We start from the raw sequence: 22600 nt of genomic DNA on the forward strand, positions 1-22600 counted from the left end.
CTCAGAAATAAGTTTACCAAGTTCTGGTTCAAGATGGCAATGTAGGAGGATCCTGAATTCATTTCCTCCCACAGACGCACGGACTCCATAGCTATATATGGGACAGTTTCTTCTGAAAGAAATCCAGAAACTACCTGAGCCATTCCTACAGGCTGGGCGAATGAGAATAAATTTATATTGCAGTGGGTAGGAGAGGCTGAGACACAGTCCTGCCATATGCCCCACCCCTGCTGCAGCAACCACGTGGAAGGAGCTCACAACTCCAAGCAGCAGAAGGTTTGTGCCAGATTTAAAAGCCACACCCAAACAGTCCCTGAAAACACCTAGCTTTGAAAGTCACAGGGCTTGCATCCACAAGACCCTCAAGACTATAGCGAACTGGGAAATAGTTCTTAAAGGGGCTACAAAGGTGCACCTGGCTGCCTGCCAGAGCCCAGTGCAGAGCCAGCCAACTGAAAGATGCCCAGGGGTTTTCTGTGGAAAAGGCCTGTTTGCTGGTCTTAAAGCTTTGATCTGAGGGGCAGGCATCCAATTTAACACACCTCTAGTGGTCTACTGAAATACTCTCCAAAGATTGAGGCCGACAAACACCGTGTTTACACTCTCCTTCCGTCCAGGTCCCCAGTCATTCCCAAAAGGAAGTCTGTGCATGAATCTGGTGCCCCAGTTTTTGGGGTTACCACCCAGGGGATATCTCTCAGTGGCTCTGGTAGCCAGTGTTCAGGTGTTCAGTGTTTGTGTTCATGGCTCCAACAGGACACTAGCAAACAGTTCTTAACTGGCTCTCACCCCAGGGCTTGGTGTAAAGGGAATCGGAGGCACATCCATCCCTGTCTTCCCCTAAAAGAGGTTCATCTGCATACTTCAAAAGCTTCTGTCTGAGGGTCTGGCGTACAATCTGCCTGACTCTAGGTACTGATAGGTATGGGCACAACCTCAACTACTGGGAACTACTAAACATAAAGATGATCACAAAGGTTTGAGAAACAACTAAGAACTAGCACAGAGTTGAATGAGGAGGTTCATCTACAAAAGACCACTCCTCCAGGACTGGAAGACCATATTCCAAACAAAAAGAACCAAGATAAAGCCTCAAAAAAGACCTTACTGAAACGGTGATAAGTGACTTAACTGATAAAGAGTTCCAATAGGGATCCCTGGGTGGCTCAGCTGGTTAAGCTGCTGCCTTCAGCTCAGGTCATGATCCAGGATCCTGGAATCTAGTCCCATATCAGGCTCCTTGCTCAGCAGGGAGCCTGCTTCTCCCTCTGCCCCTGTTCCTGTGCATGCACTCTTTCTCTTTCTCCTTCTTTGTCAAATAAATAAATAAAATCTTTAAAAAAAAAAAAAGTTCCAATAAGGACCATAAATATGCTCACTGAACTCAGAATAGTGCATGAATGAAATGAGAATTTCAACAAAGAGGTACTATAAGACACCACCAAATAAAAGTCACACAGGTGAAGAGTACAATAGATTCAACATCAGACTAGATGAAGAAAAATCAGTGAACTTGAAGACAGGGCAATGGAACTAATCCAGTCAGAGTAGCAAAAAGAGAAGAAGGAAATAGAGTAGAGATAGCTTAAGGGACTTATGAGATAACATCCAGCATACCAACATCTGCATTACAGGGGTCCCAGAAAGAGAAGAGTGAGAGAAAGGGACAGAAAACTTGTATGAATGGCTGAAGAGTTCCCTAACCTGGGGAAGACCTCCAGATCCAGGATGGCCGGAGAGTTCCCAATAAGATGAACTCAGACCCACACCAAGACATGTTATAATCAAAGCATCAGATGTTAAAGCTAGAAAATCTGAAAAGTGGCAAGAGAAAAACAACTTGTTACATACAAGGGAATCCCCATAATATTATCAAAGTTTTTTGTTTTTTGTTTTTTCCCTCAGTAGAAGCTTTGCAAGCCAGAAGGGAGTGTCACAATATATTCAAAATACTAAAAGAAAATAACTGCCAACCAAAAATATCTGGCAAAGCTGTCCTTCATAATTGAAGGAGAGAGAAAGGATTTTGTAGACAAGCAAAAGTTAAGGAGTTCATCGCCACTAGACCAGGCTTACAAGAAAGGTTAAGGAAACTTCCTTAGGCTGAAATGAAAGGGTACTAATTAGTAACACAAAAACTCACTGGTAAAGGTAAATCTTTAATAAAATTCAGAACAATCTAATGTTGTAAATGTAGTGACTAATCACTTACAAAACTATTATGAAGGTTAAAAAGACAAAGTAGGAAAAATAAAATAGTTTGTTAATGGATGTACAAGGTAATGAGATGTAAAATGTAGGCAGGAGGGAGTAAACATACAAAGGTTTAGAATGCAATCATGTTATTATCAACTTAAAATAGACTGTTACAGTTTTACTTAAGTGTCAAGGTAACCAAAGCTAAAACCTACATGTAAAAAAAGATGAAGGAATCTAAGCATACCACTACAGAAAACCAACAGATTGCAAAGGAAGAGAACAAGAGCAAAGGAATTACAAAACAGCCAGAAAAAAATGATCAAAATGGTAATAAGTACATAATTATCAGTAATTGCTTTAAGGACTAAATTCTCCAATCAAGGGGTGCCTGGGTAGCTCAGGCCTTAGGACCCCAGAGTTGGGTCTCTGTCTTAGGTTCAGATCATGATCTCAGGGTTTTGGGATTGACACCCACATCAGGCTCTCTGCTCAGTGGGGAGCCTGCTTCCCCCTCTCTCTCTGCCTGCCTCTCTGCCCTGCCTGCTTGTGATTTCTCTGTCAAATAAAAAAGTCTTTATTTTTTTAAAAGGTATATAGATTTTTTTTTAAGATTTCATTCATTTATTTGACAGAGATCACAAGCAGGCAGAGAGAGAGGAGAAAGCAGGCTTCCCGCGGAGCAGAGAGCCCGATGTGGGGCTCGATCCCAGGACCCCAGGATCATGACCTGAGCCGAAGGCAGAGCTTTAACCCACTGAGCCACCCAGGGGCCCCTAAAAAAGTCTTTTTAAAAAAATTCTCCAATCAAGAGAATGGATAGATTAAAAAAAAATAAAAAACCATTAAGACCCATCTATATATGTTGCCTATAGGAGACTCACCTCAGATATAAGGACACAACAGACTCAAAGTGAAGGGGTGGAAAAGATACTCCATACAAATGGAAACCAAAAGAAAGCTGGGATAGCTATACTTGCATCAGACAAAACAGACTTTAAGAAACCAGGAAGAAACAAGGTTATTGTAGAATTTTAAAGGAGTCAATCCAACAAAATGATATAACATAGGACTACTTAACTATATAAAGCAAACATTAACAGACCTAAAGGATAAAATAGACAGCAATATAGTAACAGCAAGGCCTTTAATATCCCACTTTCCATCAATGGATAGGTCATCCAGACAGAAAATGATACTTAACATATACAGAGCGTTTCATTCAACAGCAGCAGAATACACATTTTCTTTAAGTGCACATGGAACATTCTCTAGAATAAATCATATGTCATGCCACAAAATAAGTCTTAATTTACAAAGACTGGGGTACCTGGGTGGCTCAATTGGTTCAGCATCTGCCTTTGGCTCAGGTCCTGATCCCAGGGTCCTGGGATCGAGCCCCACATCAGGCTCCCTGCTCAGTGGGGAGCCTGCTTCCCCCTCCCTCTGCTCTTCTCTCTGCTGGTGCCTTCTTTCACTCTTGCTCTCTTTCAAATAAAATCTTTTTTTTTTTTAAGATTTTATTTATTTATTTGAGAGAGAGAGAGAATGAGAGGGGGAGAAGGTCGGGGGAAGAAGCAGACTCCCCATGGAGCTGGGAGCCCGATATGGGACTTGATCTCGGGACTCCAGGATCATGACCTGAGCTGAAGGCAGTCACCTAACCAACTGAGCCACCCAGGTGCCCCTCAAATAAAATCTTTTAAAAAAATTTACAAAGACTGAAATATCAACTATGTTTTCCAACCCCGGTGGTATAAAATTAGAAATCGATTACTAGAAGAAAACTGGAAAATTCACAAATATTCAGAGATGAAACAGCGTGCCACCACACAACCAGTAGGTCAAAAGAGAAATCAGAATCTTGAAATGAAAATACAACATACCTAAACTTAAGGGATGCAGCAAAAGCAGTTCTAAGAGAGAAGTTCAGAGAGATAAATGCCTGCATTAAGAAACAGAGATCTGGGACGCCTGGGTGGCTCAGTTGGTTAAGCGGCTGCCTTCGGCTCAGGTCATGATCCCAGCGTCCTGGGATCGAGTCCCCACATCGGGCTCCTTGCTCCGCGGGGAGCCTGCTTCTCCCTCTGCCTCTGCCTGCCTCTCTGTCTGCCTGTGCTCGCTCACCCTCTCTCCCTCTGTCTCTGACAAATAAATAAATAAAAAATCTTTAAAAAAAAAAAAAAAAGAAACAGAGATCTTACAGAATTGCTGAATCACTGTATTGTACACCTGAATCTAATATAACACTGTATGTTAACTATACTGGATTTAAAATTTTTTGAAAATCTCAACCTAACTTTACACCTCAACGAACTAAAGAAAGAAAAAAAGCTCAAAGGAATATGAAGAAACAAAGATCCAAACAGAATTAAATGAAATAGAAACTAAAAAGACAATAGAATAAAATCAATAAAACTAAGAGCTGGTTTTTTTGAAAAGATAAACCTTTAGCTTAGTCTCACCAAGAACGAGAGCAAGAACTCAAAATCAGAAATGAAAGAGATGTTGCAACTGATACCCCGAAATGAAGAGGATCATAAAAGACTAAACAGTTATATACCCCCAAACTGGACAACCTAGATGATAATGAAATCCATAGAAGCAAGTACCCATCAAGACTGAATCAGGAAAAAATAGAAAATTTCAACAGGCCCTTTCCTAGTAAGGAGATTTTTGGCATGTTTTTGATTGCTAATTCAAACAAAAACCCAAGACTAGATGGCTTCCTTGGTGAATTCCACCATTTAAAGATGATTTAATACCCGTCCTCAAACTCATTTTCCAAGGCCAGCATTACCCTGGTAGCAAACCCAGTGACACTACAAGAAAATTAGAAGCCAACATTCCTGATGAACATAGATGCAAAAATCCTCCAACAAAGTATTAGCAAACCAGCTTCAGCAATACATTAAAAAGACCTTGATCAAGTGGAATTTATTCCAGGGATGCAAGGAGGGCTTGACATGTGCAAAATCAATCGGCCTGATAAACAACATCAACAAAATGAAAGATAAAAATAATATGATCATCCCAATAGATAGATGCAGAAAAAAATTTAACAAAATTTAACATCCATTTATAAAAACAAAACAAAAAATATTGAACTATGTTAACTAGATATATTGTGATCATTTCACAAATATACATATATCAAATCATTATGTTGTACATCTGACACTAATGTTTTATGACAATTAGATCTCAATTTTTTGGAAAGGTTTGCCTTAAATACTTATTAATCCAAGCAGCTTAATAAATATTGGATGTGTTTCTCTTAAATAACTACAAGAATATTTTTTCACAGGTCGTAAAATGTAGTGTTAACATTCAATGTTGTTTTTGTCTTGCAGGTGTAAAGGGTCAAGTTTTTGATCAGAATGGAAATCCATTACCCAATGTAATTGTAGAAGTCCAAGACAGAAAACATATCTGCCCTTACAGAACCAACAAATTTGGAGAGTATTATCTTCTTCTCTTGCCTGGGTCCTATGTAATAAATGTAAGTATACAACCCTTACTATTGTTACTAAAGCATTTCAGAAATTGTAGTACTTGCCTAGAAAGAATCTGAAATAAGTCTGGGAAGTCCCAAAAGTAGATACATCAGGACAGAAGGAGAGGACATCATCAGACTTGCATTTGGCAGGGAATGGGAGAGGTGGGAATAATAGGAACATACAAAACAAATCATGTTTTTTTCCCAACTGACAGTATTTTAAATAGAAGCCAAAACCTATTGCGATATGTTCTATGATAAAAGATGGAATGAACCTTACTATTAGTAAGAATAATTAAACAATGTAACCAAAGTACTTCCAAGTTTCATGGAATACCATTTCAATGCCCATTTCATGAAACATAATTTGTGCTGTTATGGATTGGGGGGTGGCACCTGGGTGGCTCAGTGGGTTAAAACTTCTGCCTTCGGCTCAGGTCATGATCCCAGGATCCTGGGATCAAGCCCCGAGTCAGGCTCTCTGCTCAGCAGGAAGCCTGCTTCCCCCCCATCCCTCTGCCTGCCTCTGCCTACTTGTGATCTCTGTCAAATGAATAAATAAAATCTTTAAAAAAAAATGGATTGGGACACAAGTTCCCTAAAATTCATGATTTAAAAAATTTGATCCATAAATTTTACCGCTATATAAAGCAAGTGACAGACCTATTTTCCAGCCCTTTCATAAGCAAATGGTGGTGAGTTCTAATCAATGCAAGTAAAGTTCCAGGTTTAGTTCTATGAAGATGTTTGAGTCATTTATTCCTAGAGGGAGGCTGGGACTAGGTTGAGCCCAAATTAGATGTATGTGAATGCACTAAATGAATAAGTACCTGATTTAGTTGGCCAGATTGTACCTCTTCCGCCTTGATATGACTTTCTCTAAGACTCTCAAGATTCTTCTGCTTTGCCTAGTGGATCTGTTGTGAGCTACAAGCAGTTATTCTGTGCAGAGTGGCTCCTGGGAAGAGGTGGTCATCTACTTGGTAGTAAAAACTGGTTTTGTATTTTGTTATGTCCTAAAGGTGAAGTAATGAAAGACATGTTTTGCAATTGATAAAACTGTAGGATTCAGAGCTTCTCTGTTTCACAGATTATTCCTACAGAGCCCAGCAGTGGGGTCCATCAGCTGTTAATCCTAAGAATTTCTCCTAGAACTGGAAAGACCTCAATTCACTGTAAATTTTTGCCTAAAAAGGCTTTTCCTGTTACAGTGACATTTCCATTCCATGAAAAAAGTGTGTGTGTGTGTGTGTGGGGTCCTTATAATGAATCTAAGTTACTTTTATGTAATCCCAAAAATAAGTCACACCTTTATAAAGTTATGAGTTGTTCATTTCCTTTTAGACTAATGTAGTACCTGTGGGCTTTAGCTGCTAGTTCTAGGACAAGGCTGGAAGGCAAGACTTTGGAAGCTGAAATGAATGACTAAAATATATACCAGTTGGTGCTTATGTAAATGATTTCCCCCATTCTTTTCCTTTTCCATATATAATAAAAGTATTTCTCAGGGGCACCTGGGTGGCCCAGTTGGTGAAGGGTCTGCCTTCAGCTCAGGTCATGATCCCAGGGTCCTGGGATTGAGCCCCCAGTCAGGCTCTCTGCTGCGTGGAGAGACTACTTCTCCCTCTCACTCCCCCAACCCCGAATGGGGGGCTTGCACCTGCTCACTCCCTTGGTCTCTCGTGCCCCCTCTCCTCCTGTCAAATACGTAAATAAAGCCTCTTTTAAAAAAGGTCTTTCTCAGTAGATATCATCTCTATTTAGTTTAGCATTTGTCCTCTTTGTCCTGATTTGTTCCACTGAAATCAATCAATCAATCTAGCTGAAGATTCAGACTTGGGGAGAAAGCCAGGTGAAATCAAAGCCTTTCGAGGAAGCAATAAACTTGTACACTTAGATCAGCTGCAAGGAAAGTGGAATAAATTGAGAACAGAATTCCACTTATAAATAATCTCTATACCCAATCAGGATATTAAATACAGAGTTGGAACAAAGGGTAACAGTCAAATCTTGACCTTTGCTCTCCATAAAAATGATGGGGAGAGCACCAGTCTGTGGCTTCCTTCTCCTAGCTTACATTTCCAGATAAAGGACTGGTTGCGTTATTTCACTTCATAACTCCAGGGAACAGGCCCTGGACAGCTCATTCAGTGAGTCGACCTGAAGCTGTTCCTAGCCTGGGAGGCCTGGCAGCTGGTCGTGTGTGCTTCATAAAGGCTGCATTTTAGTGGTGGATGTCAGTGTTTTTAGTGTTGGCACCATGAAACATCTGCAATCACTCAGATGATTGTTTTTTTGTTTCCTCTCAGGTTACAGTCCCTGGACACAATCCATACCTCACAAAGGTGGTTATTCCAGAAAAATCCCAGAACTTCAGTGCTCTTAAAAAGGATATTTTACTTCCCTTCAGAGGACAGCTGGATTCTATCCCAGTATCAAATCCTTCATGTCCTAAGATTCCTCTGTATAGTGATTTGCCAAGCCACTCAGCCGCAACAAAGCCTGGTCTGTTCTTATTTTTAGTGACTGTCTTTCACATGTTTGTCAAATAAAGCAAAATGTGAAACCCAACCCCCATCACCACCTGGAATCAGGGATTATTCACGCCGGGTTGCTGCAACTCTTTGAACTCCCTCTGTGAGACCTTGACTGAAGAAACACCATGGTCCTTCCCTAAGGAGAGAAATGGTTGTTTTCAAACCACAACAAACAATGTGTGGCGATAACAAAAGGAATGATTTAATCTTGATGAATGGAAGACACCTTTCAAGTACTGTCCACTTACACTTAATCTTGAAGTTGTCTTAGGAATTTATAAGAAAAACTTGAGAATCAAGAAAGAAGTTCCTGCAAAGAAAAAAAAAAAAAAAAAGCAAATTTTGTACACAGAGAGCCAGGTGAATATAAGCAATGAAGATGAACATCTACATGGAGTAGATGAACTATCTACAGAACCTGGCCATGAGTGCTATATGGGAAGATACAGTTAAGTGCCATATATAATTACTTCTCAGCACAGGGAGAAATGATGATCGGACTGGGACATATTTCATTTCACAAATGTTCTAAGGAAATAGTGGAAAGAGGCAACCATGTCTCAGTGGTTCAAGAAAAACCATGGGCCTGATGGGATGACAAGGTTCTATCTACAGAGCCCCAAACCAACAGTTCAATTAAGTCCCTCCATTCTGCACTCAGATGCCACAGTTCTGTCATGCTGATGACCTCCAGATATGTAATTCTGGCATCTTGCCTGAGCTTCAAACTCAAGTCCCAACTTCCCACTGTACATATGCACCTGGGTTTGACCCACAGGTACCTCACACTCAATGATGTTGAAATTGAACATATTTTTCTCCCTGGAGCTGCTCATAGTCCCTGTACTTGTCTCTGGTATCACTGAACTTGAAACCTGAGAGTCATCCTTGATAATTTTCTCCTCTTCCCTGAGCCCAGATTCAGTCAGTCATGAAAGACTGATGTGAATTATAAAATGATTGATTCTCCTCTCTCCATGGCTGGTAACGTCAAGTTTAGGCCATCGTGATGCACTGGCACCATTTCAACAGTTTTACTGGTCTCTTGTGCCTCGCCTTCTCTTCAAATCTGTCTTCCACACAGCACTGGGGAAGAAGGTCTACTCAAAAAAACAACAATTAACTTGCTTATAGTTTCTATACACTTAATGCACAGTTTGTGTCCTGCGTGTTAGCACCATTCTGACCCAGCACCACTCCTTTCCCACTCCTTTATAACTCAGTGTAGGTGTCAACTCCTCCAGAAAGCCTTTGCTGACCATGATCCCTCCCAATCCTTTCCACTTCCTCCCAGTCAATCTGGGGACCTTTCCTCTTTGGTGCTCAAATTAAATGGGTTACCTCTATTATGAATTTACAACTTTATTATGATCTACTCTCATGTGTGATTTTCCCTAACAGAATGTGAGCTTTGAGGGTCTGTTCAATTAGTTTGAAAAATTCATTTTTCTATCTTCAGAGCCCAGTACATAGTAGAAACTGAAGGAATGAGTGAACAAAGAGTTCCATGAACCTATACCCAGTCTCTCCCAGAAACTGTGTTGGGCTTTGAGTCATTTTATCAAACGAGGTCCTATGCTTTGGCAATCTCCAGCTCAGTAACAACTGACAGAAGAGTTTTCAAATATGTATCAACAAATAAATTCAAATGTGGTGTTTTTAGTATGCTTTGCAGTTATCCTAAGGTTCATAGCAAATGTATTGTGTTACCAGTTAATAACATAAGCTACTTTTATATTGAAAAACGAAATTTTTACCTTTAGTACTCAACTGAAGCAACTATTCTCCACTATCATGAGAGTTAACCTATCTTAAAATATTTTATGTAAGAATTAAGGGGGGAAACCTCAAACCAAAAAATTGCAACTCCTAAGCAGATTTCAAAATGCTGTGTATTGCTCATGGAATGTGAGTTGCCTTGGTTCTTTAAACTGAATGTTCCCTGGGATCTGAAAATGAAACTCTCCTGCACTTGCTACGTGATGAATGCGTGAGAACCACAAATGAATGGAAGCCACCCGGGCACGTAGGAACTATTCCTGTGCCAAGCTTAATCCACATGTACAAATCATACTTGTTTATCTAAACAGCATTTGTAGTCTTTTTTCTCTTATAAAATCTGGTAATAATTTGAATATCTGGATAATTTTTATTTAAATAAACTAATTTATTATATACTTGAAAATATGTATTAATATTACAGAAATGATTTTGATATGCTACAATGCACACACACAGAACTCAATTTCCCATCAAGCCTTATTTTTCAGTCAGACATTCTGAGTTCTAACTTTTCTAAATTCCCAATTTTCAAAGGGACATGAACCAAAACCTGAACTGGTTTACAAGCCTTCATGTAAATTCCTTAAGGAAATAATGTTTTTAAAATCAGAAATTCTATCAAAATCATTTAGAGACAAGTAAAACAAACTCCAAACCAAATCTAAACCAAACCTGAACTTAATACAGAGCATGTTCAGGGCACATATTTTGCAGCAAAGTGCTCAGAAGTAAACTTTGTGGTGAGGGTCTAGTATGATTGGACCTCCACTAACCAAGTGTCCAAGGGGAGAAACCACCATGCAATTCCAACTACACTCAGACCAGAGCCCCAAATCTCCCCACATGACCTCTTTCCTACTATCCTCTTGCCCTCTTAGACTGGAGGTTATTATGATCCTCAGGTTCTAAGTTCAGGTGCAATTCCTTTTATGGAGGAAACAACATGGTAAATGTTTATAAGATAGAGAATGAGATGAGAAGTAGATGGAATGAGAATAAAATTTTAATTAGAAGGCAAGGACCCTGAGTTCAAACCCACCCCACATTCAGTTTCCTTACCTGTTAAATGAAGGCCCCTGTTTGATGGATTCTGTGACTATCAAAAGCTGTCGTTTAAGATGCCATATTCTGATGTCCTTTCTGGTACTTGCCCAGGAAGAGAAAGGATAATTAACACTAGGTGGCATAAATATTTTGAAGGCTTTAAAGACCAGATCTTTTGCTTCAGATACAAACAGAATTGACCTAAAAACTGAAACACTGGCTAGCTGGAATGAGCATTTAATAATAGCTAAGGAATCTCCTGAACTAACAGCTTTTTTTCATGTATCTAAATTATGATAAATATTCACATGAATTAATCTAAATGAAGGGAATATTTTGGAAAAATGTTAAGTCCCCACAGGTATCATTTTGATTTTGGTGCTCAAGTATCACATCCAGAGCAGAATTATTTTTAAAAGCCTCTTAGCATTTTTGAAAGTCTAAGAAATGTTGTGTTTTGTTCCAGAAGTGAATTTGCATTTGTAATGTTTTTAAAACTGTTAAAAGAAGTTACCTCTAGCTTTAGAAAGTAAAAATATCTGACACTGGATTGGAAATACCTTTTCCTAGGGCATCCAGAAAAAATGAGCACAGGATACTATCTCATTGCAACAGGGTAAACTACTTATAAAGAAGTTTGCTTTTTATTCTACGGTGACAATACAGTTGTCTATTTTATGACAGATCCCTTATAACTTCCTCATGACTTCAGATGTGGGAAGGCAGGAGAAAATGATTACTGAAGAACCAAAAAAAAAAAAAAACCAACAACAAAAACAAACCACATCACAATACCTAAAACAGAAGGTTAGGGAAAGAGTTTAACTGCATTAGAGACTTTACCTTCTATCACTAATGAGCAGAGTATCTGCTCGCCACAAAACATCTTATCCTGCCTTAGCATATGAACTACTCCACACCCTTTTATAGATGTTTCACAGCTGATTTATAAGTTTTCTCAGTCACTTTTTTTGTACTATAATTAAGAACTTGCACAAATTGTCTAAAAGAAAGTTTATTGGGAAGGGACCATCACTACCTCTGAAATTAGTAAATTCAGAATATTACTTTTTTTTTTTAAGAGGTTATTTATTTATTTGAGAGAGAGCAAGAACACGAGCAGGGTGGAGGTGGGGAGTAAATGGAGAGGGAAAGCAGGCTCCCTGCTGAGCAGGGAGCCTGATGCAGGGCTCAATCCCAGGACCCCCAGATCATGACCTGAGCTAAAGGTAGACGCTTAAACAGCTGAGCCACCCAGGTGACCCTCCTGATTCTTAAGAATATTCACATAAGCAATGAATATGGTTTCCTTCCATTACCATTACCTTAAAAACAAATAGGCAAATGTAACAAAGTCCACATACTAGACAGAACTGATGACCACCAAATAAAGCCTGGACAAGACCAAATTTATGAACTTTTTATTAGGCAGTAATAATGCAACAACTCTTCAAAATCCAGTCACTCCAGGACAGTTATAAAAATACTCATCCTGTTATATATGTTATATTCTAAATCTAAATTTTGTACCATGGGGCAAATGATGGATGAAAAATGTGCCTTCTGATTAAAAAAAAAAATTGCAAACTTCAGAATGCTCATTAATGTATTAAAGTCACCAAGAAATCATGCAGAAAAGAAATGGATTTTCCAAACATACTTAAGCAAGAGAACCATTTCCTTCAATAGTTTAGCCTAGTACCATCCCTCTGAACTTACATTCCTTGATTACCAAACATATTTTGGGAAATGCTGGTATAGGGAGAAGTCTTTGTCCTAAGTAATAAATTTTGTTGATTTCAAAGTGCTTTTGAAACACAGGGCATAGTTAAAAAAGACTTGAAATTGGAAAATTAACAGCCCCCAACCCTCATCACTGTAACCCCTGATGTCAAATTTCTGGCCAAGGACAGACAAGTTTGCCCTCTGAAACATGTATTAACGGTTAAAATGAGACATGGCTGAGTACAAAATGGCTAATTTAGAGGTACAAATTTCTAAAAAATGATGAATACCTCAACTTAGTAAATGGGAAAAAAAGGTTATCTCTTTTCAAGAGAATTCATTATATATAGAAACCCCTTTGGCAGAAGTTCCCTGGAACATTTTAGCTAGACTTCAATATTTACAGTTCTTTAGAGGGTTCATTACTCCCCACTCCCACAGAAAGCAAGATGCAATTTTAAAATGGACTTAATTTTAAAACATTAGATTAGGGGAAAGAAGTATAGCAAATAATTTATCCAGTTTCTAGATGGCAGAATTATGTGCTTTTGTTTTTCCAACTTCATTTTTGAAATTTTCTATTATTTACAATTTTTGTTTTTCTGTTTTTTTATAATGAAAGAAAAGCAAATGATTTAAAGACTGCAACCTCAAAGTTTGGGACACCAGTTTACACAGGTAATTGCTACATCTTCTTAACACATTAAACATTTCCAGAGCTTATGCTGAAATAGCACTTAAGTCAAAGTTAATTTAAAAATTATTTTCCCTTATTTACTACGGACATGAAGTTCTGAAGGATGAATACCAAAGGATTTCAAGGACCAAGGTGGGAAGTTTGTATTTTAACAAGCAAGAGCAGAACTCCACCACGTCTTTGCTCTCTAGCCCAGCAAGCTGTTCTATCCCCTTAGGGTTCTAACTACCATCAAAGGATGCCTGCGGAGAACTCCCAGAGTAGTGCTTCCACCTTGTGGTCAGAAAAGTGTTTAATTAAAGAGATTTGGTCTTCTCACTTGCCTCTTAAAAAAGAACAAAATAAACATGAGAAAAGGTGGAAAAACTTAATACAGAGGGATGTTTTAAGCAAAACCTTACCAATTCTGTTAAATTCTGATACCGTGGAAAATTTGGAAATTTTGGAAAACCACTGTTTTGTTAGACTGTTTCTCTTTTCCCTTTAAAGTAATTTACTGCAATTATTGAAACACTGCAAACTTTTTTCTGGGTATTTTTTAAAACTGTCTTTTCCTCTTATAAATTTGTGAAAACTATCCAACTGTTTTCCTTGACAATCATGCTTTACTGAATGCCTCCTGTGCACACAATGCGTCGTATTAGGCACTGGCGGGGGCGGGGGGCGGGGGTGGAGATACAAACAGATGTTACAACCTGCTTTTGGAGTGAAGATACAAAGCAACATATCAGTACATTTAAGTGTGAACAAAGTACCTAAGAGTTGAGACAATGTAGAAGGGGAAAAGATAGGATTAATTCAAGGCTAATCCAGCTGGGGTTTGGAGTGGTAATGGTTATAAATGGATACAAGAAAAGTAATTGAAAGCTACTATTTGTAAGTCTTTACTACCTGCCAGACCCTATTGTAGGCTCTATAGATTTGTCTCTAATTAATTCTAAGGTCACAAAGCAAGTACCAGATCTGCTATTTGAATTTAGCTCTTCCCACTCCATTAAGATGAAAATGACTCGAGAGAGAATGCAAATGAACTTTGTTGCAGTAAAAGGGTTTAAGAGTACAGTGGTGAAACAAAAGTAGCTGTTTCATAGAGAAGCCTACAAGTCTAAAATGAACCCCAGAACATTTGCGATAATATTAAACAAGAAATAGAATTACTTAAGCTTTTTTCTGTATTTAAATCAGGGGACCAACATGAAGCTGTCTGTAAACTACCTATAAATGAACCAAAAATGGGAGAGACCAAAGGCAGTGAGGTCAATTCAGGTAGGTTTTACTGGGATCTTGGAAGAAGGTCTAATACAGGGTGTAACCTGGAAAGGTGTACGAAAATTAACACATAAAAGTACTAAAACTTAACAGAAATGTTTAAACGGAATTCATCTAACATGACAGTAACAAAAATGGGGGAAAAAGACAAATTTTGTAATTTGGAATGTGAAAGATGTTACCATAGTAAGTTGACTGTTAGTAGCATATCTAAATTATATTTTCAAGGTAGATCTGTGGGACTGAAAGAGGATGAGAGGAAAATTTTTTTTTTTTTTTTTTTAAGAGTTGAGAGAGCAAGAGCACTTGAGTGGGGGGAGGGAGCAGAGACAAGGGAGAAGCAGACTCCCCACCAAGCAGGGAACCCTATATGGGGCTTGATGGCGGAGGCTCAGATCATGACCTGAACCAAGGACAGCCGCTTAACCAACTGAGCCACCAGGTGCTCCGATGTCCATAATTTTTAAAAACATGCACCTTTAAAGAAGAGCTTTAAAAGAGAATAAAAATTTGTTTTAGGATCATCTCTCCTAAAAATAACCAATTATGGTCTTCTTATCCAAAATATTATTTTAACAATTTTAATACATAATTTCAAATGTATTACCTATAATAAATTACTGAACATGTGAGTTCCCCATCTGCTTACACTTGAAACTACTCTTGTTCTATGTTCTGTTGCTTTTTATTAGTTCCTGTTAACAGTCCATTTTATAATTGAACACTCTGAACACCTTATATGCTACTGCTTTAATATATTTATCTTTTTAAAGCAGTACTTGTAAATATCCAAAACTCCCTACCATATATAAGTGAAAGCTGGCTCTGTATGTGGCAATACGGCCACAGACTTAAGATAAAGAAACGCTTTTCTGTAAAGATGAACTCAAACCCCAGTACAAAATCCAAACAGCGAGCAAGTGCAACCACAAACTTTCCACAATGTCATGCCAACTTGCAGTTACCACCCTAAACCAACAGATGTCTACACACTACACACTGATCCGTATCTTTAAAACCTTCATTAAAAATGAAGGTGAACAAAATGATGCCAATAGCTAACCCCGGTCTGACTTTGGAGCCCACAGACTCCTGCTTTGAAGTCAGCTTTAAGACATGTCCCAATGCTTTGAGATTCACTCAAGAAATTCTTATTGATCACCTATATATCAGTGTCACAATCAAGAAGTTGTTCATGGCCTCATGGAATTTAGCTTCAGAGATGATGCAGAGAAATTACAGAAAATTACAACAGGGCTTTTCATGCTGACAAGTAGCAGGGTGGTTATTCCTAGCTTTCCTCCCTGCCTACATTCCTTCCAAAACATTCACCATCACTTGTTGAGAAACCACTGAAGCCAACCTACCATGTGAAAACACAAGTGAATGAGAGGGAGAAAAGAGCATTTCATAGCTGTATTAAACTTTCTAAATATCATTCTCTCAAGTTGAGTCTTATTCAATGCCTTGGAGGCTCCCAACTGCATCAAACTGTCTGTTAGTATGTGTACTGCCACACTGGGCAGTCTTAGGCATTCCAAAAACAGAAACACATTCAGACTTACCTTTAATTACCCAAGCAGATGATATTCAAGTATAATTTCTATGTTAACAAAACTCATTACTACAAAAAAAAGTTTGTAAGATCCAAAAATCACATTTTTTTTCCAGGCAATTTTTACTTGCCTGATTTTATTTTTTTTTAAGATTTTATTTGTCAGAGAGAAAGAGAGAGAGAGAGATAGCACACAAGCAGGCAGAGAGGCAGGCAGAGGCAGAGAGAGAAGCAGGCTCCCTGCTAAGCAAGGAGCCCGATGTAGGACTCGATCCCAGGACTCTGGGATCGTGACCTGAGCCGAAGGCAGCGGCTTAACCCACTAAACCACCCAGGTGTCCCCAAAAATCACATTCTTGAAACAATTCTTAATCATTTAATATTTTTATTTGTAAATCAATAAATATGTATACTAAACCTAAAAATTTAGACAATTAATGCATAAGCATGGTGAATGAAACTATCTGCAGACTTGAATGTTTTGTAAGTAGCATAATCACTGCATACCATAACCTGAATGTACCTTATATTCAAATGTATTTTTTAAAATCAGGTACTTCTCTAAATTTTAAGGGAGTGGAAATCATTTAAGATATGAAGAGTAAGGGTTAAGGATGAGCTATATGTCCAATTTTAATTACATTAAAACCCAAATATAAACAAAAATGAAATTTTTCTAAAAGAAGTACTATTGCCCCTCCCAAAGTAGGTAAATTACACTACAGAGAAGAAATCTACATGTACAGATAATTTCTTCCATTGGTTATATGTAAAAAAATAATTTTATGTTGTCTAAATTTTTAGGGTTATATAGTTAGAAATACAAGGCTCTGCTTTTATAGACCTGTCCATCAAGGGAAATAAGTTAGCACAATCATTTGAATTGGTTGTCTACATACTGGACAGGGCTTATTCCTTTTCTTTAGCTTCTTTGCACACGTAAAGCATGCCATAAGATGTCCTGTTTTGCCATGAACAATACAACCATTTTTAGGTCGACCTTGGCAAATCACACAAGGTTCAATGGCATTAAGGGGAAAACTAGATTCCACAATTTCTTCTTTGTCTTGTGTTTCTTCCCTCTCAAACTCTTTGACATCTTCTTGGCTGCTATAAATGATGCTATTAGAAGTTGATGGCTGAGAATAGTCCTCACTTTCTTGGGATTGGGAGGCTTGTGTGATTTTATCATCATTTTCCTCAGCACACGATTCTCTGGAATCACTCACTGAAGATTTTTTACAATCAGGGACATCAAAGCCCTCTTCTACTTGTGTTGAGTTTTCTAGTTTGGCTTTCTCAGGCATTTTCCCTTTATCTTCAGGAAGCCAATTCTCACGAAGGGCCCAACATCTGTTGCAATGAGGTGGAAGAGGAGGATTCATTTCGCTGCACGAAGTACACTTCCAATAGTCCTTCAATGAAAAAGACAGTTTCTTGTAACCCTTTAACAACTAGTCACAGCCAACACTAGCAACTGCAATATGTCTGAGGTAGAATCTAGCACACAGTTCAATTTTCAGCACTTCATGTTTTACATAAAACATTTGACATGTAGCAATCTTTCCTCAAGCATGAGATTATAAAGTACATAATTTTTTAGCCAAACCATGCCAAAGAATCCTAAAACAAAAAATGTATTCACCATGATCTTAACCACATCTCAATAAAGTTTTCTGTTTAAGGACACAGATACAGTTGGTTCATTTAGCTGAAAGTGTGATGTAGTCTTTTATTCTGAAATGAGGCCTGTACTCACTTCACTCCCTTAATTAAAGGCTCAACCCTGGATACTGTGGCCAATGTCCACCCAATCAATCTAGATGAAGCTACTGCCCAATGTGCCAGTGTAAAAGACTGCCTCAGAAGTGCCCTAAAACCTGGGCTCAACTGAGTGTTCCCTAACTTCATCCACAAAGGAAACACAAAACTTTTTTTCAGCAATCACTGCCAGCTAAAATCTGTCATCCTTGTCATTACCCAAAATGTATGCCCCTTACTTATCTATACTTCCTGTGTACTCATCTCTGTAAGTGCTTACTGCTTCTCCCATACCTCAGCTTACTTCCCAAACCTTTCTACCATCACACAATGTGGATAATAAACTCCCTTACCATCCCCAGACTCTTTAACAAACATATTCCTATCCCTTCTCTTAACTACAACATGGTTCTTGCCTAAGGATAATTTCCATGTAAAACTTGCCATGATTAACCATCTCTAATTTGCCTCACAAATGACCTCAGAAATTAGCAGCAAGGATGGAGATGACTTCATTCTCCCACATTAGTTCTTTCAAGTTCTCAAACTAGGTTGCTACCTAACTGATAAAACCAAAGACAAAAGTTTTGTGATATGGGAGAGAGAATGCTTCAGAGTCTAATAAATTTTAGAATCTATATCTGACATCAAATGAATCAACCAGTCACTTGAATTATTTTCTAATACAGCAAAATTTTTTTTTCCAAAATCTTACAATTTCATCTTTTTTTGCATTTCGATAACTTTTCAACTCAGCAAAAAAAAAAAAAAAATTTCCCATTCAAATGTAATTAAAGGCAATATTAAGAACAAAAATTAAAGCATTAATATTGAATTTAAAAAACACAACTTACCTCAGGAACCCCAAGAAGCATATAATGTAATAAATGTTTTTAAGTCCTGAATTCTTTTATCATTACTTTTGTTTTTAGAGAGGGAGAGAGAGAATCTTAAGCAGGCTTATGGTGGGCACAGGTCAATGCAAGCATCCACATCAACAACCCTGAGATCATGACCTGAGCCAACATCAAGAGTTGGACACAACTGACTGAGCCACCCAGGTGCCCCTTGGCCCTGTGGGGGTTTTTTTGTTTTTTTTTAAGGTTTTTATTTATGTGAAAGAGAGAGCACACATGCATGTGTGAGCGGGGGTGGGGGGTGAGAGCAGAGGGAGAGGGACAAGCAGACTCCACCCTGAGCGCTGAGCCCGGTGCAGGGCTCAATCTCATAACCCTGAGATCATGGACCTGAGCCACAATCAAGAGTCGGGACACTCAACTGACTGAGCCCTCCGGGCACCCGTCCTGAACTCTTAAATAGCAAATCCTACCTACCACATTGCCTAGTACAAATCAACAAGATTGGCAAAATGTTGATAACTGTTAAAGCTGGGTGATAAATACACTAGAGATACATAATCCTACTCTCTAGGCCATACATACTTGAAATTTTAGATTAAAAAATTTCGAAGTTTAGGGGCACCTGGGTGGCTCAGTTGGTTAAGCATCTGCCTTCAGCTCAGGTCATGATCCCAGAGTCCTGGGATTTGAGCCCCACATTGGGCTTTCTGCTCAGTGTGGAGCCTGCTTTTCCTACTCTCTCCAACTACCCCTGCCCCTGCTTCTGCTGTCAAATAAACAAATCTTAAAAAAAATTTTTTTTCCAAAGTTCAAATGCCTGCCCACCCCCAACACAAACCGTAAAAATTCAGTAATGGGTGCCTGGCAGGCTCAGATGGTTAAGCATCTGCCTTCAGCTCAGGTCATAATCTCAGGGTCCTGGGATTGAGCCCCATATCAGGTTCCCCGCTCAGTAGCCTGCAGCTACCCCTGCTTGTGCTCCCTCTCTGCAAATAAATAAAATCTTTTTTTTTTTTTTTTAAGATTTTATTTATTTATTTGACAGAGAGAGATCACAAGTAGGCAGGGAGGCAGGCAGAGAGAGAGGAGGAAGCAGGCTCGCTGCTAAGCAGAGAACCCGATGCAGGGCTCGATCCCAGGACCCTGTGATCATGACCTGAGCCGAAGGCAGATGCTTTAACCCACTGAGCCACCCAGGCACCCCTGTAAATAAATAAAATCTTAGGAAAAAAAAAAAATTCAGTAACAGATTCCGACACAACAAATTAAAGAACAAAACACTTTACAACTTTCTGAAAACATTTTAATTTTATAGAAATTACCTCATGTCAGGAAACAGACTAGGCATATTTTTCTAACCTTAACCTCTATGTTTTCTTAATTCCTTAAAAAGGCAGATGTATACTTACAGCTAAGGAAATTTCAGGATCTTCTTCAAATGAATCTGTATCACTCTCCTCTGCCTGATACACAGTTACTCGATATACCTAATAAAACAAATCCATTAGCATCAACTCATCATCTTTTTTCCTTAACCAGGAATGAAAAGCATGTATTACTATATATGAGAAATTCTGAGACAGAGGTCAAATGGAATAAGCCTAAGGGTGGAAAAGTGGAGAACCATGAAATGCTGACTCACTATGGTTAAAAGGCAACAGATGTTTAAAATGAGTAAGGCAAAAAATTCAATATAAGCATTTTTATTTTATAAATATGGAGATATTAAGTAACTGTGAAACAGCTAGCAATGTTGAAGGTAATCACCTCCAGTGACTTTAACTGTGTGCACACTCCTATAAAAAGTAAATTAATATTTTTTAAAGCAAATTAATATTAAAAGAGGGTATTTTTTAAATTTATTTTTTTAAGTAAACTTCACTCCACAATATGGGGCTCGAACTCATGACCCCAGGATCAAGAACACGCTCCACCTACTGAGCCAGCCAGGCGCCCCAAAGACGGGAATTTTTCTTAAAATAAGACTATTACAAGAATGTTCATTGCCTTTATGCCATTTATAGTTACAAGAATATAAATCAGACAACATGGAACTATAAAAGCCTCAAGTCCACAAAATATTCTAGTTTGAACAAATCAAAAGTCAAAGGTCAAGTGAAATCAGAATACATTGTTATTTCAATTATCAATGAATACAGAAAATATTGAAGGACTTTAGACATAATTAGAGAAATAAAACTACCTCATCATCTTCATCTGAGAGTTCTTGTCCTTCTTCACTAAGACTATAATCTTCTGAATCGAGAGACTCGACTTCAAATTCTACACTGAATTGATCTGAGACTGAATCCTGATCCAACCAATCACCTGATTGTTCACTTACACCAGCATCAAGATCCTAAAATCGGGGGGAGAAAAAAAAAAAAAAAAGTTACTTAAAGTACATTATCTCTTGGCCTCTCAGCTTCCTAGCTCATCCCTGCAGTCCCATTTCCTCCTTAGATCCCCCTGCACAATGACACTAGATTAAGATTCTGGGTTACTATTACATCAATATTATTTTTCCCATTCAAAATCTCCGTTCAAAAGGCTAAATCCCTTTGACAGTCAAGGTTCACACACGACCATATTAACATTTTCATCTTCTCTCCAACTAGACACTTGCTCTCACTGGAGTAACTTAATAGTTTTTAAGTCCCACTCATCCTTTTTTGCTAAAGCTTCTGTCAATACCACAATTAAAAGAGCACTTCTCCTTTTAATTATCTTTACTACTTACATATTAAATATATTTATATACATAATTATAATTTTAAACATAAATTATGCATAATTTTGCTTGCATGAGTCTTAGATATCAGAGTTCTACACATCTTAAGAGTTAAAAACACATCTTAATCTCTGTATCTTCAGATTGGTAGAATGCTAGTAGCTACAACCCAAGTAGTAATTATGAGATTTATTTTTTTTAATGATTTGAGAGAGTGAGCAAGCAAGCGAGAGAACAGGGGGAAGGGCAGAGGCACAGGGAGAAGCAGACTCCTCACTGAGCAGGGAGCCTAACCTGAAGGCAGACGCTTAACTGACTGAGCCACCCACGCACCCCATGAGATTTATTTTGTAATGAACTTGGAAAATAATTTCTTTGGAAGAGCTTTCAGACATAATTTTTTTAGATTTTTAAAATTCTGCATCAGCTCATGTAGTTCCTCATTTCATAGTGTAAGAGTGTAAGACTATCAATCCCGTAATATTTGCTGTGACTAAGAGGAACATATACAAAGCTGAAAGCTAGAACTAGAAAAAAGAGGAATATAAAGCGGAAAGGTCCAAGAATCAAGATACAAACATTCTTCTAGATTTGCCACTAAGGAGTTATTTAACCTTGGACATATTTAACCTGTAAAGACCACAGCTACTTCATCTCTGAGAGGAGTTTGAATGAAATGATCTTTAATATTTCTACTAGCTATAAAAATGAAATATTTTATAAACACTGAGGTTAAAAGACTTTTTTATAGTGAAGTTAGGAAAGCAGTAGTAAAAGTAAAAATGACAAGCTGCATTTCTAATTCTTTTTTTTTTTTTTTTAAGATTTCATTTATTTATTTGACAGAGATCACAAGCAGTCAGAGAGGTAGGCAGAGAGAGAAGGAGGGAAAGCAGGCTCCTTGCTGAGGAGAGCCCAATGTGGGGCTCTATCCCAGGTCCCTG

At 38.3% G+C, this 22600-nt stretch overlaps 2 protein-coding genes across 4 annotated transcripts in view; one reads left to right on the forward strand and one right to left on the reverse strand.

Annotated features, from left to right (window-relative positions):
• The window catches only part of CPM (carboxypeptidase M), a 70668-nt gene extending 62100 nt beyond the window's left edge, over nucleotides 1–8568 (forward strand). The window contains exons 8-9 of the mRNA XM_032854854.1: nucleotides 5550–5698; nucleotides 8005–8568. Coding sequence (XP_032710745.1) covers nucleotides 5550–5698; nucleotides 8005–8247 — 392 coding nt within the window. The 3' untranslated portion in view covers nucleotides 8248–8568. The remainder of the gene's footprint in view (nucleotides 1–5549; nucleotides 5699–8004) is intronic.
• Nucleotides 8569–16669: 8101 nt separating this feature from the next.
• MDM2 (MDM2 proto-oncogene) overlaps nucleotides 16670–22600 on the reverse strand; it is a 28557-nt gene continuing 22626 nt past the window's right edge. For all 3 annotated transcript variants that reach the window (XM_032854856.1, XM_032854857.1, XM_032854858.1), the window contains 3 exons: nucleotides 21129–21284; nucleotides 20335–20412; nucleotides 16670–17719 (listed from right to left, as the gene is read on the reverse strand). In XM_032854856.1, coding sequence (XP_032710747.1) covers nucleotides 17156–17719; nucleotides 20335–20412; nucleotides 21129–21284 — 798 coding nt within the window. In that variant the 3' untranslated portion in view covers nucleotides 16670–17155. The remainder of the gene's footprint in view (nucleotides 17720–20334; nucleotides 20413–21128; nucleotides 21285–22600) is intronic.

Source organism: Lontra canadensis, unplaced genomic scaffold, assembly GCF_010015895.1.
Source record: "Lontra canadensis isolate GAN:19392208 unplaced genomic scaffold, GSC_riverotter_1.0 scaffold9, whole genome shotgun sequence".
NCBI classification, from domain to species: domain Eukaryota; kingdom Metazoa; phylum Chordata; class Mammalia; order Carnivora; family Mustelidae; genus Lontra; species Lontra canadensis.